This window comes from Coptis chinensis, chromosome 2 (assembly GCF_015680905.1).
Source record: "Coptis chinensis isolate HL-2020 chromosome 2, ASM1568090v1, whole genome shotgun sequence".
NCBI classification, from domain to species: Eukaryota; Viridiplantae; Streptophyta; class Magnoliopsida; order Ranunculales; family Ranunculaceae; genus Coptis; species Coptis chinensis.
This window is the reverse complement of record NC_141457.1, coordinates 84581119-84599326: the sequence shown is the minus strand read 5'-3', so window position 1 is coordinate 84599326 and position 18208 is coordinate 84581119. Positions and strand designations below refer to the sequence as shown.

The 18208-nt window shown below is 36.7% G+C and overlaps 3 protein-coding genes across 3 annotated transcripts; all 3 read right to left on the bottom strand.

The window, feature by feature from the left end:
- Positions 1-634: 634 nt before the first annotated feature.
- LOC147518438 (DJ-1 protein homolog E-like) lies at positions 635-2714 on the bottom strand. The gene is made up of 4 exons (XM_086590288.1): positions 2394-2714; positions 1490-1933; positions 1018-1380; positions 635-885 (listed from the first exon to the last, which is right to left on the bottom strand). Exons 1-4 carry the CDS (start codon positions 2571-2573, stop codon positions 706-708), a joined length of 1167 nt encoding a protein of 388 aa, XP_086446414.1. The 5' UTR covers positions 2574-2714; the 3' UTR covers positions 635-705.
- A 416-nt stretch (positions 2715-3130) lies between these two features.
- Positions 3131-9800, bottom strand: LOC147518437 (uncharacterized). The gene is made up of 17 exons (XM_086590290.1): positions 9581-9800; positions 9402-9504; positions 8603-8672; positions 8445-8483; positions 8159-8276; positions 8016-8073; positions 7818-7882; positions 7694-7700; positions 7567-7627; positions 6344-6403; positions 6230-6249; positions 5717-5782; positions 5001-5168; positions 4563-4820; positions 4140-4352; positions 3779-4050; positions 3131-3673 (listed from the first exon to the last, which is right to left on the bottom strand). The coding sequence occupies exons 1-17, from the start codon at positions 9655-9657 to the stop codon at positions 3535-3537; spliced, it is 1794 nt and encodes a 597-aa protein (XP_086446416.1). The 5' UTR covers positions 9658-9800; the 3' UTR covers positions 3131-3534.
- A 2484-nt stretch (positions 9801-12284) lies between these two features.
- Positions 12285-13309, bottom strand: LOC147518436 (uncharacterized). Its single transcript, XM_086593915.1, has 4 exons — positions 13189-13309; positions 12891-13106; positions 12734-12792; positions 12285-12569 (listed from the first exon to the last, which is right to left on the bottom strand). Exons 1-4 carry the CDS (start codon positions 13307-13309, stop codon positions 12285-12287), a joined length of 681 nt encoding a protein of 226 aa, XP_086450041.1.
- Between the last annotated feature and the right edge of the window lie 4899 nt (positions 13310-18208).

The following is an 18208-nucleotide window of genomic DNA, read 5'->3' as shown; positions in this document are numbered from 1 at the left end:
TATAATGCTCCTCTAAATAATTGGCCTGATTGAATGATAATAACTGTATCAGTTGCCGACTTATTTCAGTCAATTTTAAAAGCTTTCTGTCCAGAAATCAACTTTATAGGCTTCGGATTGGTTACCAGTACATTTGGCACATTGTCGTAATGATTTTTTGGCCAGCCATCTCAACTCTTTTAACTGTAGAAGTTTGTCAGAATGATTCATTAGCGTGTTTTTAAGAAGCTGAGTTTGATAGAACACCGTTGGTATTCTTCCTATTTTGTAAGATGCTAGTTAATTCAGATAGACTGCAGGTAGTATTGGACATAATGCTATGCGCAAGTGCAGAAGCAAAACAAAAACATAGTTTTGATGCAGTCATTCACTTTATCCTTGAATTTCATTGAGACAAGTAACTATTCTTCAATCTCTTAGATCACCCATTAGCTATACTGGATGTTCTTTTTCCTTTCCCGCCTATTGATATGAAATAAATGTTGATTATAATAAATAGCTACTTCTTCAGGTGGAATTTGTTCAAGGACTTCATAGTAGTTTCTGTGTGATGCAGGCAAGATTGAGTTTGCTGTTCTTATTACCTATATGTAATATATGTCTTAGAAAAAGTAGAGATTCAAAATTGGATCACTGTCGAAAAAGCAGGCAAAGCAGTCTTTCTATTATTTCTTTTGAGCTGTTCAAGATTTTGGTTTGAAAAAGTCAGTGTGTTACAGTGAATCCCAAAAGATTGCCAAGATCAGAAATGAAATGCGGCATTGCAGGCCACCCAGTTGCAGTTAGCAGCTTCCCATGAGCCAATGATTTTGCAGATTCCACCAGTTCGCCACCAGCCACCTTAACAATAGCCTTCATGGCATAACCGCTGGCGCATTTCTTCCCCTAAGAAGAACAAGAACAACATATTGTTCAAGACGATCATTAAGTCACTGCCTACATATAAGTATTTTGATGTATTTCAACCCAAGTCTTCCCACAGTCATATAGAAACATAGGTGAGCAAGTGAAACTCACCTCCAAAAGACCAGCAGCAGCAAGTAGCAGCTTCCCGTGGCCAATAGCGCCAATGATTTTGTTCTTCTCTGAAAATTCTTTCACCAGTGAAACCACCTTATCGTCCATTACCAAAAACTCGGGTGATCTCCCTCCTGGTATCACAAGGCAGTCATAGTCTTCAACACGAACTTTGTCCCAGTCAGCAGTAACAATGAAGTTATGCCCCTGCTTCTCACTGCAGATTTGCCCACCTTCATCGTCATGGATTGCAGTGACACACTTGTCCCCTTGCTTCTTATTTGGGCTAATGGCTTCGACTCTGCACCCCAAGCCTCCCATTGCTTGGAAGGGAACATTTATCTCGTAGTCTTCTACATAGTCCTGATCAAACAAACTATAGTAATTAAAATTTTACGTTGATAGCAATTTCGGGTTCTCGTCAAGAGCCATTGATGTACCAAATCAGTTAGACCAAAATGAGGGCACTCACCGCGCAAAGGAAAAGCACTGATTTCTTCTGGTCAGATGCAAATTTCACTCCCATCAGTCGGAACAGAATCTTAAAATATTCAGCATGAGCAGGCCAACCTACTGCACTAACAATGTTTTCATCGACAAAACATGAAGTAATAGGTTCTGGGTCCAACCAAACTCCACCAGCAAGCTTAATTACAGGCTTCAAGCTGGGAAATGCAGTACATTTCTTGCCTTTCATGATTCCAGCAGAGACTAGGATCAGTTGACTATGACATGTTGCTGCAATTGGTTTTCCTGCTTCAGCAAACTTCGTTACAATGTGAAGAACATTATTGTCCACACTGAGAAGCTCTGTGAATCTGCCTCCAGGGATGATGAGGGCATCATAGTTCTCTGGTTTGATTTCTTCAAAGCTCGAGTTCAATATGAAACTATGGCCTGGTAACTCTGTGTACAGCTGTTGATAAAATGAAACAATTTATATGAAGTAGCAGCTTTTGCGAGTTACTATGTACAAATGATTCAAGTTGCTCCGTGCCACAGAATTTGAAAAAATGTTGATATCTTTATAAGGAAACTTTTTTCCGTTTTCTGTGTCTGCTTTTACTAGCTTTCCATAATTTTCCATGGTCGTGATCCAAAACCATTTATGCTTGGAACAAAATGTGGATAAACAACTTTTGAAAACTCTTCTATTGCAAATTGCTATAATGTTACTCTACGGAGAGGGCACACAACTCTTTGTCAAAGAAGTATTTTCCAACTTGGTTGGGGAGGAAGGAATTGAAGTAGTGATAAATAGTGTGAAAAGGTAGTTTAAGTTGGTGGAAGTGACAAAACAAATACTAAAGCAAAAACTACAATCAAACACAGCTAATAAACACATGAACTAACATAGAGTTCATACACAAACGAACCTCGTCTCCCATATAATCATGAACAGCAGTGAAGCATTTATCTCCTGATTTTTTGTTTGGAGATGCACAATCAACTCGTAGACCAAACGCTTGAAACACTTGAAATGGTACCATTGCTTCATAATCTTCCATGTAGTCACCACAGATCATCAAAACTGATTTTCGAGACAAAGACCCCATGATTTGCAAGCAGAGAAGATCTTTGTCTTTCTCGTAGAAATCCAATTTATTTAGTGAGAGGAAGCAGTATTTTTAGTTTAAAAAACAGAATAAGTTTGTGGACAGGCACTTTGGCTCCCACGAGATGCTCGTTGGAAACTTGGAATGAGGTTTATAGCAAAAAACAAACATAAATTCAAAAAAACAACACAAAGAGACAAAATTTACCGTAGAAGCCTTGTGATGATACTCCAAGTCTCCAACAACTCTATAGCACGTACTGAAACTGAAGTGTGCATCTCCCAAATTAGGAAACAGTCCAGATATGCGAAACAGGCGAGAGGTGGGGCTGTGAGGCTGTCTGGTCAAAGAGGACCGAAAAATGCTTATCTTGCTACTTCAGATACTTGCTATATCATTATCGAAAAAAGAAAGATACTTACTATTCGTGGAGCCTTTACAGATCCAGCAGTTCATGTATTGAGACCTAATGTTATTTGGTCAGGTTTTGAACTACATTTTAATAGTTTCTGAAGTCATCTTGGACAAATTCTTCATCATTGTAAAGAGTTAAAAAGGAAAAGGAAAGTCAAAGAATTTCATTAAAGATGAATGTGTTTACTATAGGAACATGTTGAACTTTTCTTTGGGGAAATCATTTTTCCCACCGTTTCAAACATACAGAATGATACAATTACAGTTGTGCTGCATCTCCTGAAACCTGAGCTTCCGTCAAATATTTTCTGGATATGATGAAGCACCTCTGTTGAGTATATAGAGATGGCTGTTGAAGCTATTTGCAAAGTGACTGGCTACCAATCACTATGATATGCTTCCTTGGATCCTTCACTCACTGTTCTGAAAGGATTCGTTACAGACCCGAAATCCATTGGCAGTTTCAAGGAAATACAGTTTGCTCATGAAGTTGAACGCTGAGCAGAAGCACATCAACTGTTGCCAGTAGCCAATGGGATCTCACATTTTAATCAGATCTAGGCCTTGAACCACCTTTGTTACTATTGTACAGAGGTAAAACCCAATGGGACCCAGGTCTCCTCCTTGCACAGCATCGCCAATAAATAATTAGTACCACTATTATCACACATATCGGGACGGCCCATCTGTTACATCAGAAAGCGAAGGAACGGTTAGAGTTACTTGCGATTACAACCTCGAAGATGGTGTATAGTCAATGAATTTTGGGTAAAATAGTGGAACTTCCTTACCTATCCAAATCGAGGATAGGGCTATACACTAGCATCTCCCAACTTGCCACTATAAAATGCCATACAGGGTTGTAGTAAAGTGATTCAGCGGACCAAAACATTCTTGTATATGTTTCCAGGAAGATAAATAGTATCCATGCTGCAATCTCTAACAAAATGAACTTTATAACAAACCGGCCAACGACTACCATGACGAGGGCGAAGGCCACCAACCAATTGAAGAGCCTATGATTGTACTCCTTGATGAATAGAGAACGAGATTTCCCCATCATCTGAATATACAAGGAAGGGTTCCAATTAGATCTTTTCCTAACAGACTTGATAGCAAAAACCATGAAAATCAAGTAAGTTTTAAGCTAACCTTCAACATCCTTTGTTCAAATCTCGTTTTAGATGGCCCAACACATTCCTCCTCAAAGCTTTGATTGCATTGGAGGAAACCTGCATTAAACTTTGCCATGGATGGAAGTCTAAGCACTTGAAGATGGTCCATTTTGTCCTCACAATCAGTGTACAGTGCTTCACAAAGCTTTGATGATTGATACTCATTTGCCAAAATAAAATTTTTGTATATCTGCAGGATAAATTTCCAATAAAAGGAGTAGCTACACATAAAGTAAGCCAAACAATTCAATAACGTTTTGCACCATGTAACCCAAAAAGAAATTTTCGTAACGGTTAGGGGCCTAGTGAGCATTGAGTCAAAGAGTAGCAAACTAGAAAAACTCAATTATAAATATTTACAGTGAATATACTAGAAAATTCAGTTTACAATCTACAATACCTTCTGTATTTCTTCATCCAGTGTATCAACAGATCGCTTAGCATGGTGATGACCAAAATGTTGTTCATCAAAGGCTTCCATTGCTTCTTGACGTGACTCATCGTGCTCTTTTTGGAGAGATTGCTCTGAGATGGGTAAGTGCAGTTTATCCATCCTTTGACTGTATAACTTTAAGCACCGTTCAAGAATCTTCTTATTAAAAACTTCCACAAGTGAACCCGTAGATGGGATTTCTCCCTTGTTTAAAGCTTCAAGAATCTGAAACACTAATACATGGTTGGAATCAAAACACACAGTAAGTAGTGTTGCAATAATCGAAGACTATGTGCTTCGACTTTCTCTACTTACTCAGTCAGAAAAGAAAAGAGAGGGAGGATAAAGTGGAAACAAACCAAGAGTCACAATCAACACCAGAGAACATGAGGAATTGGAAAGTACCTGTTCAAGGAAAGCCACAAACTGCTTCCCATTTAGGGTTTTGGCCTGCACAACTTTTGGTCGAATAATAGAAGCAACAAGGTATTTCAGTTGCTCCCTCTTTGCAACATAACTTGGATCTAGTTCATCATCCTTCAAGTCACAAAGTTTTGTTCGTTGGAGATGAGGCTGTCACACGGTACAAGACACAGGAATATGAGCTTATCTAAGAAATTTCACTACATCTCTAGTTCAAATCACAGGACCCGATGAAAATAATTTTTCAGACGTTTTGATGTGAAATAAACAAAGATTTAGAAGAAAAGATGTGGAGAACTTTAAAAGAGGGAATAGATTTAAGGAGGAAGAAGATTGAATATAAGAATTGTAGAAGTTGAGGGAGAAAAGTATAATATGTTTTGGAGATTTGATAGTTTGATAATTGATGATTAAATGAATGAACCTACAATAGCCTCCTTATATAGATAAGTAATACTTGATAACCAAGAAACCTAAACTTCTAAATCTAACCTACACTTCTAAATCTAATTAAACTCTAAATATCAAATATCAAATATTTCAAATTCCTAATAAATAATAATTCTAATTTGAAAATAATAATCTTAGCACAAGCAGAAGGAATTCTGGCAAGAAAGAGGGGCTAGTAATCCTACATCACGTTTAGTCCAAAAGGGACCACCAAAATTAAAATTCATGACAGAAATAGAGTGTCTCACCTGTGGCAAGCTAAAGGCCGTACTATTATCACCCATAGTTTCCAGGTATTCTCGAATTTGATTAACCTGGATCCACCAAAGAAAGGTCAAGTTGCGACTTTCAGAATATAGGTCAGCTTGCTGCAATATTTGACAATATAGCAAAGTCTAACAGAAATGTTTTCCTATGTGTAATGGTGTCCAACAACAGAACCCAACAAGACGAAGGAGGGTTTTCAAAAACTTTTCAATTGTTAACCCAACTGCCTCATTAAGGCAATAGGCACTAAAAGTAACGAGTGATCCGCCCAACGGGATGTATTGTTAATCCGTATTAAGTCAATCCAACGTTTCCCGCAACCATCTATTCTGTTCGACCAAAGCCATGACAGGCACGAGTTGCTTATGACATGACAGATTAAAAGTTCTAGATGACTGTACTAAACAATGTTTTCTCATGACAAACCCTGCAATTTGATACTTTAATCAAGCAAGTCCAGGATGATTTAAAAGGATGATATTTTTAATGAATACCTGAGCAATGTTTCTGTCACCTGTGGACACAGTTTAAAAACAATATTAGTTTTATTTAGGTATTGATAATGTTCCACATAGAACTTTACAAGGAAAGGTGTCTAAAGTACTGACCATCATAGTTTGGAACTTGCTGAAGGGCTTCGTTGACCATCTCTTGCACAGATTTCCCTTCTGGAAAGCATCGTCAATGATGTCAGTTACTCACTAGATTTCACAAGAAAATACAAGTATATAACGAGGAGTATTACTATATAAAGATAAAGATACTTTTTGTGGTGAGTGGTGGAAGCTCGTTTAAATCAATCCGTATTTCGTTCAGACTTTCTTAAGGAAATTACATTCAACTGGAGCCATTCTATCCTGCTTTCCGCAATACATGTTTACAGTTTAACGACCCACGATCTTCACCACAGGCACAGCTGACCTAACTAACATCTTATATGACCTCCTTCCGAGTTTGATCAAAACACGCAACTCAAACAGAGCTTCTAAAGCTCGCCTCTACTTCAACCATCCATCCCAAAGGCTATTGGTTAAGTGGAAAAGTTAAGATGATTTTCCCTTAAAATGTTTAGCTTCCACCACACTAGGCAATCTCTTTTGATTAATTGCAGTCCACTTGACTTGTTAGGAAATGCAGCTAAAAAATAAATTTAGCCGAGAACTTATGTGGACTGCAATTTACACACGTCCAATTCATTTCAAGACGAGTCTCGATGGCATGCCTTTCGTTGTCTTCTAAAAGAGAAGAGCGAATGAATGGAATAACTAAGCAACCATGTCATTAACTCATTACCACCTTGGGAAATAAGGCTAGCAGATCCAATCATTTCCAGATGGCATTCTTCTAGGATATTGCTGGATTGCATCTATCTTACAAAGAGATAACTACGAGTCTACGATACATTAGTTCCGGGGCATTCAGATTGGAGAATAAACATCTAAAGCGAAAAGGACGGAAACATCTAAAAGCTATTGCAAATTTTTGACCGGAAGAGCATAAGGGTGACCGGAACAGACATATATGCTCTTAACTCTTAAGGTACCTTCGTTCAAAACCACCAATACCTGACAACGCCTTCAAAACATTTATCGTGACTTCGCACTCAAAGAAATTTGATTGGATATTATTAGTGACATTCACATTTAAAAACATGCAACTGAGTACGTCACAAGTTTACTGCAAGTTCCATGTGATTTTAATTTGGTATACTTGGAGAAGTTTCATCAACACCAACTCAGTGAGAGTATCTTTTATAAGTGATAACTACAATATCTCCATTTCACAGAAACTAAATATTTTCTGAAAAAATCTGAAAATCCATTGCACTTACGCAGAAAATCTCGCTGGATAAGCCACAAGAGCTTAGCAGGCTCAAATGCAACATCTTGACCCTGCAAAACATGATGTCAAAATTCATAAACCTAGTGATAAGACGGAAAAAGTGACAAGTGGATTACCTTCACTCTGTCTCGCCCAGACGATCCAAGAACAAAACATAGATAGAACAAGTTAGATCGTTGGTTAGAACATTTTTCTCAAGTAAACACGAAAAATATTTGCAGCAACAGTGAAAGTTTTAACCTTCCATAGAATTCTTCTGCAAGCTCAACAGCGAATGACAATCTAGATATGTCTGCTTCACGGATCTAAGAAAAATATTAAGCCAATTATTTCTTCTAGCACGAGGGTTTATGACAGAGAGACCAAGAGAAAAAACACTTAAGCAGAGAAATCAATATAGAAAGCTGGTCCACACAAATTATTGGCAAAAGAACGAACCGTCTCAGCCAGGTTGTAGATGAGCACAGAACTCATAACGGTTGCCAGAGCAAAGATTCTGCATATTCCATATGTAAAGAGTTAAAATGTGATCCAACAAGTAAATAGCATTACCGAGATACTTTGACTTTTAAAAGAGTAACCTGTCATCGTATACATTTGACTTCCCAACACTCTCAAATCCTTCTGTATCAAGGTAAAGCACAGATGTTTTTACTCCATCAATAATTAATTCCACTGGGGTGCCCCATACCCATATTCCTGAAACATAGGTTATACAACCAAAAGTAAGTCACTGCACTATGGTTGAAGCAAAGCTGCTGACTAGAAGCCATGTCATACGGATGACCAACTCCACAGTAAAAATCAGACATGCAAAATGGGTATCTATTGTAATATCAAGACTACGTACGTAAAAATTTAGTCAACCTTTTGTTTGGGTATCACGCATATGACCAACACCAAAGCCTGTAAAGAGAAAATTTTCGTAAGTTGGAGAAAAGTAGAACGATAAAAAGCAGGTAAGCAGTGAGTGTGTGTCAATAATAAGAAGAGAAGGTATCAAAGTAATCAAAGCAAGGACACACCTTCATAACATGACAGGGAGAGAAGTTGATTAAGGAGAAATGATTTGCCTGAGCGGTATGGACCAATTACCTACCAAGTCAGAAAAGAAGATGAAAAAAGAGTAAAACCCAAGCCCAGTTTCACAGAGTGAATAAAGCAAAAATATGCTGGATTTAATGCCCTAATGTTCTGCATAAACTTATCTGCTTATTAATCTCAATCCTTCTGTAACACATTGTAAGAATGATGATAACCCGAAAATACGATGTATGGTTTTTTTTAAAGTAACAGTGCCCCGACAAAATAAAAGTTACTGATGAAACATTGTCTAAAAGAAACAAATCAAGTTCTACTCCCTCAGCCGCAAGAAAAAAAAATACAGTAGAGCAGAAAATTATGCTTAATGAGGTAATGGTAATGTCAATGTTCCGAAACTACCCAAGCATGGATAATTTTCAAAATATAAATTTCGGTAAACATTTTTTGATTGGTAAATATGAACTTTGCAAATACAACTGCAGCTTCAACTCGGTATCTTGGTGGAAATTGCACAAGTCATTAAGTTGGCCACTTGTAGAAAATTTTCTCCTTAGATAAATGTGCCATTTTCATTGGTATATAAGGTGGACACTAAGAAGAATTGAACAATACAGAAATTAGTAACGTAAGCTCTGTGTGTGTAATTTATTTTTATGAGATACTCCTTTAACCAATACAAACTAGCTCAATTCGGAAGCTCTACAGGAACAACCGTCAACCTCAGGTGTATAACAAACACATCCAACAATGTAAAAGACTGAAACAGGATAGCAGGCTTACAGAAACAGCTGCGATTGGCGTGGTTATTCTTTCTATTGCCTCTAAGCCCTCTCTTGAAAGGCGAAGTTTGGTATGACCAGAATCAGGCTCCACAATAGGAAACCTGAAAATTCTTTATTTGATCAATTAGCATTTTTCACTATGGCGAATATAACCATAGGGGGAAAAAAAACACTTACGCTTGTCGAAAATCGTGAATTGAAGAAGACCCGGATCCAAAGAAGCAGAGAAAGATAACCCATGTCCAAAATTTCATCTTTAGTCGAAATGAAAAAATGTTTAGCTCGTATTACATATATATATATATATTGAAAGCAGAGAGAGAGGGAAATGGATCTTTTTTAATGAAGTGGTGTGTACGTTAAGTAATCTGCCCAACCGGTTTCAAGAATCATCAAACGAAACAAAGTTCAAGACAGAAAAACCGGTTTTACAGTTGATTTTTTTTGTTTTGGCGGAGTAGTTCTGAGAATGCCACGTGGATTATTCGGTTTATGGACCGATACACACAGAATTATTGGGCCCTGGTATTTTCTCTAAAAGCCCATTGGAAACAAGATTGGGTTTTCCATTCGAATTGAAGAATTTAAAAATATCAATAGTCCAAAATATCGTGATATATTGAAGAATTAAAACACGATATGGATATGTCGTGATATGATACTATACTCTACAATTGACTGCTGTAAATATCGTCGACCTATCCGCAAATATCGTGATATTGGGGATGTATGGCAAGATATTGATTTTTTTTTTGCAGGCCTATTAATCGCCGAGGCCTGAGCGGGTGCTACAAATCGGGCGATTTTCAAGAAATCGGTATTAAAAAAAAATGTCGCTTAATAAGTTTGCAGGTTTGGTTTTGTTTGTTTTATTTTTTTAAATATAAGTTTACAAAAAAAAACCCAAAAAAGAAAAGTCCACAAATCTATATATTGAAAATGTTTCACTTCCCTGAGGAAAAATATTCAAAATCGTAAAAAGTGAAAAACCATCAAAGAAAACCATTAGCCAGCTAGTACTCCATCACTTAAGTTTGTAGTTTTTTTACTTTATTTTGTTTTAGGTTGTTATATCACTTATATGTGACATATACATTATAGGTTAACTAAGGCGATTAATTCTGATTAATCTCTGATTAATTCCGACTAATCAGATTAATCGCTATAAACTCTTGGAGCGACTTGCTCTCGATTAGCGCTTAAACTGCACACCACAACATCTAATAAGATATGACAATATATTGATTAAATCAATCGATTGTGGTTGACGATGATAAATTTCATTTACTATTTATCATTACATTTAAAATAAATATCAATGACATATCAATAAATTACATTAATATGACAATATATTGATTAAATCAATCGATTGTGGTTGACGATGATAAATTTCATTTACTATTTATCATTACATTTAAAATAAATATCAATGACATATCAATAAATTACATTAATATGTCAATATTTGTTGATATATCTTCGATATCTACATATATGCCAACGTAAAGTATCACTACATAAAAATAAGGGATATATTCATATATCCATAATATATAATGAGATTTGTGGAGTTGATATATCCCAATATCACAATATTTTGTACTGTGCTTTGACCTCCAAACTAAAGCCCCAAGCTAGCGAGAATTGAATTGATACCAAGTATTGTGAGAATTGAACTGAAACCAACCAGTTGACACCTTAACCACAGCTACAATATTAGGAGTGAATTGTGTGGACCCTCATAAATGGTCCACATGACATTATCTGATCCTCCTATTCTATGGCCTCGTTAGATTGATTGTGTGCAATATGGGACATCCAGTTCGATGGAATGCTTAGCAGCATAGCGTCTCTATGGACCAGCTGGGCATGTTCTCTGGACATGACACCCAGATTGGACCCTTTATATATGTAGACTTAGCTTGGGTTCATAGCGAGGGCACAGAATGCCCAGCAGCACAACGTCTCTATGGACCAGCTATGCATGTTCTCTGGACATGGCACCCGGATTGAATCCTTCATATCTGCAGGCTTAGCTCGGGTTTGTAGCCAGGCCACAACATGGCATGCGTGTCAAGCCTCACTATAAGCCTGTAATATGTACAGTTTAAGCGCTAATCGGGAACAAGTCGCTCCAAGAGCTTATAGCGATTAATCAGAGATTAATCGGAATTAATCGCCTTAGTTAATCTATAATATATATATCCCATACTCCCATATAACAACCTAAAACAAAAGAAAGTAAAAAAAAAAAAAAAAAAAAAAAAAAAACTACAAACAATCAAGCATAGCTTTTAACAAAAAAAAAAGTATAGCCTCATTTGAACATTGTCTTCTGTTAGTCTGTGTGCATAAGTTAAAGTTAGGGCAGGGAATTGGGTTGGGTTTGACCCAAACCCGACCTGACCCAAACCCGAATAGTTTGGGTTTGGGTCGATTTTTATATCTGTTTACTTATTCAGGTCGGGTCTGTTAGATTCGGGTCGGGTTTGGATATTAAATTTCGGATATAATCGAGTTCGGGTTCGGATTCGGATATTATAAAACTATTCGGATTCGAATTCGGATATAACCATATCCGACCCGATCCCTGCCCTAGTTAAAGTGTCAACAAAACATACCAAAATGTTGACTCCATCACAGACTACTAGTTTCTAAAAGTCTAAAGTGAATAAAAGTATAAAACACACCACCAAAATATAGATTCCATGACTAAGTGACAGACTATACTAGTCTCTAAAGTCTAAACTTTAAAGTGAATAAAACAAACCAAAATGTTGCTCCATGACAGAGTGACAAACTAAACTCTTAAGTGCTACTAATCCCCAATTTCAATATCAATGTCTTCGTCCTCCTCATCCAAAATTCTAAATGAAGTTCAAATTTCACTCTTTGTACTAGGAGTTGTTGCACCACCAACTCCTCTTGCCGCTAGAACTTGGTCCCAAGAGAGATCATCACCTTCCCTCACAAACTCTTCAAGTTGCTCTTCATTTGGAATGATCCAAGCGTCATTCTCATGGACTTCCTTCAAAATAATGGGGTCGCTCTCACCATTAGCCAACCTTTCTTTGAATCGCTTCTCTAGCCTTTGGTTATATTGAATGTAAACAAGATCATTCAATTTTGATTGGAGAAGACAATTCGTTTTCTTTAAATGCAACTGTAATATCAAAAGAATAAAATGATCAGTACTGAATAAATAACTAAATTGATACAATTATATATAAACGCTAGTTACATATTTAAAGATAAGTAAAAACTTACATTATCAAACACACTCCAGTTGCGCTCACATGGTGATGCACTACAAGTTTACGCTAAAACCTTAACCGCAAATTTTGCTCGAGTAGGTGCATCACTCCCACATTGCAACCACCATTCATCTATATTTGTAAGTTGTAGTGAGAACTTATAAATAATTAAATGAAAGTAATAATGTAGTGTATAACTTTACAAGTTAAAATTAAATTATATAACTTACGAGGTTGCATAGTATCTCTCGATACGATGGCAGCGTTTATTCCAAATGACCTCTCCGCATCTCTATAGTGCTTCAACTCATCCATTATTTTTTGTATATCAGATTTAGGTATAAGTTTGGCCACAACTTGAAAAAACCCAGACTTGATGGTCTTATTTAACTCCATTTTAGCTTTGGTTTCACTAAAATATATTTTCGGGTTCAAGTAATATCCAGCTTCAACACAAAAACATTTCTAGTTAGTGTTTAATTCAAGCTATGTTAGACTCAAAATTGAAAAATGAAAGCAACTTAGTACCTGCATGCAATGGACGATGAAGCTGAGTTTCCCATCTTTTCTGGATAAATTTTTTCACTTTTACCCATGTCAATACATTATCGCCCAAGTTCTTCTCAATCTGATTCTCAGCCCTTTTCATAGCCTCATATATATATATATGCACGGCTTCTCTTCTGTATCCACAATTCTTAACACATCAACTAATGGGGCCATCACTTGACAAGTGAAATATATATCATTCCAAAAGGATTCATTTGCCACTATTCTCTCAACTCTCTTTCCAATAGCCTTTTTTACAAAATCACTCTCTCCAAAATTCTGACACAAACAAAACCTGCACATGGCTTCTATTCTCCCACAAGCTATTCAATGTATAGAATGAAGTTGCAAACCTAGTTACACAAGATTTGTGCAACTATCTTTGCTTCGTCAACTTTCGTAACCAATTTAACACTCTCCCATAGCTGTAAATGTAGGACACCACCACTTTAGCTTCAACAATTACAGACTTACTATTTGGCAATGCAGTGTCCGGATTATTCCCAATATCATAATGTATTAAATTGATGCAGTGTGCCGCGCAAGGAGTCCAAAACATTGTAGCATGTTCATTTTCTCCAAAAGTTTGCCTGCTAGCTTGTAGTTAGATCCATTGTCAGTCACAAACTAATAATAAAAAAATCATTAGAAAATTGACAATTTATAAATTTAAGTTAAATCAAAACGGTTTTCAAGTCGCTTACCGAAACTATATTCTTAACCCCAACTTCGGCTATCACCTCGTTTATCATTTCCACGATAAGTTATGCTTTCTTAATATGCTCTGAAGCATCAAAAGACTTAAAGAAAATAGTACCTTTTGGACAATTCACCATGAAATTAATCAAAGACCTTTGCTTTTCGTCTGTCCAAAAGTCCGACATGATGGAACATCCATAAAAGCTCCCAATGTGGTTTAAACGAATCAACAAATGTTTTTGTTTCATTGTACACCTCCTTCAATAGAGTCACTCGCATATGATGATAAATAGGCGGGGACATACCTAAAAAAATTACAATAACTCGATCAATAACATAATAATTAATCATATATATACTTCTCAAAGTCTTAGAAATAAATAAGTAGCTAAAAGTTGTAAACCAATTACATCTTCCATATTCTCCAATAGCATGGACAACATCCTTGAAGCTTGATGTAACGCCCATATTTAAAATACGTCTTTAGTTATTAATTTATTAATTAATTATTTATTTAAAAATCGGCTGGATTGGATTTGGGATATGTGGGCCTGGTTTCTGGGCCCGAGTCTGCGATGGGCTTGTGTTTCAAACCCAAGTATATATTCATATTGTTCTAAAGAATAGGGTTCTTAGATAATAAAAAAATAATAAAAATGGAGACAGAGATAGAAACTCGTTTGCTGGAGGGTGGAGCGTGATGACTCGGGCTAGGAGGAATTCGTCGAGCTGTTAGTTAAGGTGAGTAGATAGTTTTTCTATTTCACAAAATCCAGAGTTTTACTGGTATACAGACAAAATTCTACTGTCAAATATTTCCGTTCATTTTCTGTTTGTTTGACTATGGTTATTCGGCTAGATAATGTTAGTGTAGCTTTTGTCAAAATATATAACTGTTGAAGCTTGGAGAAACCGTTAATGGCGGCGAGCCAAAACCAAACGGTTGTCCTGTGTACGATTTGGTATTGTTCGTATATTATTTGAAACTGTTTGTGTATTCCTCTTGTTGTATTGATTGAGGTTGGTTGGTTTGATGTTTGGTTTTGGGTGATTGCGTGATGTCGGGGCGGCGAAGCTTGGAGAAATCGGTAATGGCGTCCCCTGCCATACTGTGGGTTGAACTGTTATAGTTTTGCTTGTTTGGAAATTTGTCGGTTTGAAAGGTGTTGTTGGTGATGGGGTAGTGAGGGTGCGTGAGGGCTGTCGAGTGGAGCTTAGAGAAGCCAATAATGGCGGCCCGAAATTCTTTCCAGATCTAGTTTTGGTGAAGGTTGGATGTTAGGATTTGAGGTTTTTGCCTTAATTAAAGTGGTAGGGGTTTTCGTAAGGATTAAAACCGCTTGGTTGAATTTGGTGGTCGAGTGGAGGTCGACGGTGGTCGATTTTGGTGGTGGTGGAGGCTGCTGATGGAGAGATGATCGGTTTGGGCCTTGGGCCGAACCCATTTGCTACTTGGGCCTAAACCTTTGTTTGGTTGGGCCGGATTCTAGTTTAGTTGTTTTGGGCCTTTTCCAATTAGATGTGTTGGGGCCGGACCTTAGTTTGTTTTTGGATGGGGCCAGTTCTAATTTTTAGTCATGGGCCAATTTTCCTTTATTTCTTTGGGCCGAACCAAGTTAAGTTTTGGGCCAGTTCAGTTTAAGTGTTTAGGGCCAGTCCCTAGCATTTGATGGAGATCCAAATGGGTCTTTTAACATTTTAGACTTTTGGGTTATAAGGTTTGGGTTTGGGCTTGGCTAGTTGGGTCCGAACCATTACCTTAGTCATGAGCCCATGAGCCATGCACCTTTGCCTTTAGCCATGAACCATGGCTATGATCCTGAACCTGTCGAACATGGAAACGACAGTTTGACTTTGACAATGATGTGTTGACTTTGACTTTGACCTTTGACCGTTGACTGTGGAATGTTGACTTTTTCCCGTTTTTCACATATTAAAGAATATGGACAAATGTAGTAATAAAATATTGTCGAACATTGTATAACCTTGTTTGTCATTATCTAATTAAGATTTGACGTAAGTAGTGCGTAAAACATATAAATATTGGCACGTAACCAAAGGGGAATTCTGATAACGAGACTTAGATATATATGTTTTTATGAGTATTCAATTACATACATACTTAGATTTATGGACTTTAGATTTTTGGGATTTGATTGTGGACTGTGGACTGTTTAATTGTGCTACGTTTTATGTTGTAAAGTGTATGGACAAATCAAATGCTAAAATGCTGTTGAAGCTTGTATAAATTTGGTTGTCGTTATCTAAAAATGATTTGACGTTGATATTGTGTATATTTTGACACGTGACGAGATAGAAACTTTAGGAGATATAATATTCCTAAAACGCTATAAAAATGTATGCGATACGTTTGAAGCAATTGTGACGTTATATAATATGTTGGGATATATATATATATATTAAATGCAATAGTTTTGGAGAAATAAATATCTAAACACTCCATTATTATATATGTGAGATGCTACTATGAGGTAGTATAGTATTGGTGAATATTTGCCCACGGGATTGTGGCTTAGTGCAATAATATATTGGCACATGAAAGAATGAAAATGGTTATGAGATATATTGAGATATTTCTAAATATTGTGGCTTAGTGCAATAAGGTATTTGACCTGCACGTGATATAGTTGAATTTTTTATGAGTCATAATTGTATGACACCTGAATAAATTACGTAATGAAAATCCTAGAACCTGACTACCACAACTCATGTGATTTGCCCTGTGTGGGCGTATGTGATATGATTGGCCCTTGTGTAAGGTATATATATATGAGATGTTGATTGACCCATGTGTTGGGCAATCGTAGCCGAATAGTGGCTTGATTATTCCGTTCGCAAAATTAGAACGAGACGCGCGATATTTTATGCCGAATAGTGGCAGTACTTACATAATGGCTTTCGTGTGAGGGTTACCTGGTGTGTGATAAGAGCCCAAAACTGTAGTTTTAACTCCTTAATAATCATACTTTTAGACCAATTATGTGAATAATAAGTAAGAGTTAATCTCGATTCGTGTTTTATGCATTTCAGGCTTCAAAGTCCATTATGTGCAGAAATGTGTCACTTTAGCTAGATAAAGGAGCAATAGTTGGTTGCTAAGGAGTTCTGTGATTAAAGGCCAAGATTCAAGAAGACAAAGCCTTTCTAAAGCCCGGTCAAAGCTGAAAAGTCAAAGTCAACGCGCGTAAACAAAGACACAAAGTCAGCAGAACTTCCGAAGACCATATCTTTGGACTCAGACCTCGGAATTGGGCCTACCTTATGTAAAAACGACCGGCTCGGAAAGATCTTTCCAATGGTCCAAGCCTTGACCCAATCAGAGGAGCAAAAGTGGACAAAACATCTGTCGAAGCCAACTGCAGCTGAAGAGCCCATTTTGGACTAAAGAAATTGGGTTTTAGGCCTGATTCTCTGGCCCAAAACATGGCTCCAAGCCCATGCACGATTTTTAGATCTGAAAGTATAAAAACAAAAGCTTAGCTCTTTGTTAATGGTAGATAGTTAGACCTAGATTAGAATTAGATTAGTTAGCCTCCATTAATGAGTTTTAGAACTTAGTTTTAGAATTTCATTTCTTGTTTTAGATTAATTTCTTGAATCATTGAATATCATTCATTAGATAAATAAAATAGTTATTATTCTTGTCATTTCGATTTTTGTTATTTCAATCTATTAGATCTAGTTTTAATTATTGTTGATTATCATTTCTTAGTTGTTAATTAGAATTTAATTATTGTTTAATTTAGATTAGTAAATTTTGAATCTTGATATTATGTTTAGTTTAGATTCATATGGAAATGATTGCTGAATGATTCTCGGCTAAACCTCCATTAGAGGGGGTTGAGAAGCCTTGATGAAAGCTTGATTCGATTATCGTGAGAGTCGCCGTAATTTCCTTTCCACTCTAGAAAACGATTAGTTCACCATGAGAATGGGTTTAATCGTTCACATGCTAGTTATGAATTGGTAGGAATGCCATGTGTAATTAGGGATTAGGAAGAACCAATTGTTCTGCCAAGCAGTTCAATTTTGATTACGACGATTCGTCGTTAATAGGATTAAGTTGAGTTAAGGTGGAATCCATCCCCCTCTAACTCCTTATAATCGAATAACGTAGCATTCCCATAGTTATTTTGATAACCGACTAGTTGCATCTTGTGGGTAGTTGCATCGTAGTCTAGTTGCCACTTCGTAAATCTCTCATTAGACTTAAGACCGATTAATTAGACTAGGAAACATTCCATGCTAGAGAACTAGGAGTGGAACGAATTTGTTACTC

Bases quoted from the DNA above. Each gene is read 5' to 3' on its own strand.
- LOC147518438 (XM_086590288.1), bottom strand. From the start codon at position 2,573: ATGGGGTCTTTGTCTCGAAAATCAGTTTTGATGATCTGTGGTGACTAC. The intron at 1,934-2,393 runs GTTCGTTTGTGT...TTTTATCAACAG, and splicing joins ATGATTATATGGGAGACGAG to CTGTACACAGAGTTACCAGG. The intron at 1,381-1,489 runs GTGAGTGCCCTC...TTGTTTGATCAG, and splicing joins CAGTGCTTTTCCTTTGCGCG to GACTATGTAGAAGACTACGA.
- LOC147518437 (XM_086590290.1), bottom strand. From the start codon at position 9,657: ATGAAATTTTGGACATGGGTTATCTTTCTCTGCTTCTTTGGATCCGGG. The intron at 9,505-9,580 runs GTAAGTGTTTTT...AAGAATTTTCAG, and splicing joins ATTCACGATTTTCGACAAGC to GTTTCCTATTGTGGAGCCTG. The intron at 8,277-8,444 runs GTTGACTAAATT...CCTATGTTTCAG, and splicing joins GCGTGATACCCAAACAAAAG to GAATATGGGTATGGGGCACC.
- LOC147518436 (XM_086593915.1), bottom strand. From the start codon at position 13,309: ATGAAAAGGGCTGAGAATCAGATTGAGAAGAACTTGGGCGATAATGTA. The intron at 12,793-12,890 runs GTAAGTTATATA...TTACAAATATAG, and splicing joins GAGAGATACTATGCAACCTC to ATGAATGGTGGTTGCAATGT. The intron at 12,570-12,733 runs GTTTTAGCGTAA...TTGATATTACAG, and splicing joins GAGCAAAATTTGCGGTTAAG to TTGCATTTAAAGAAAACGAA.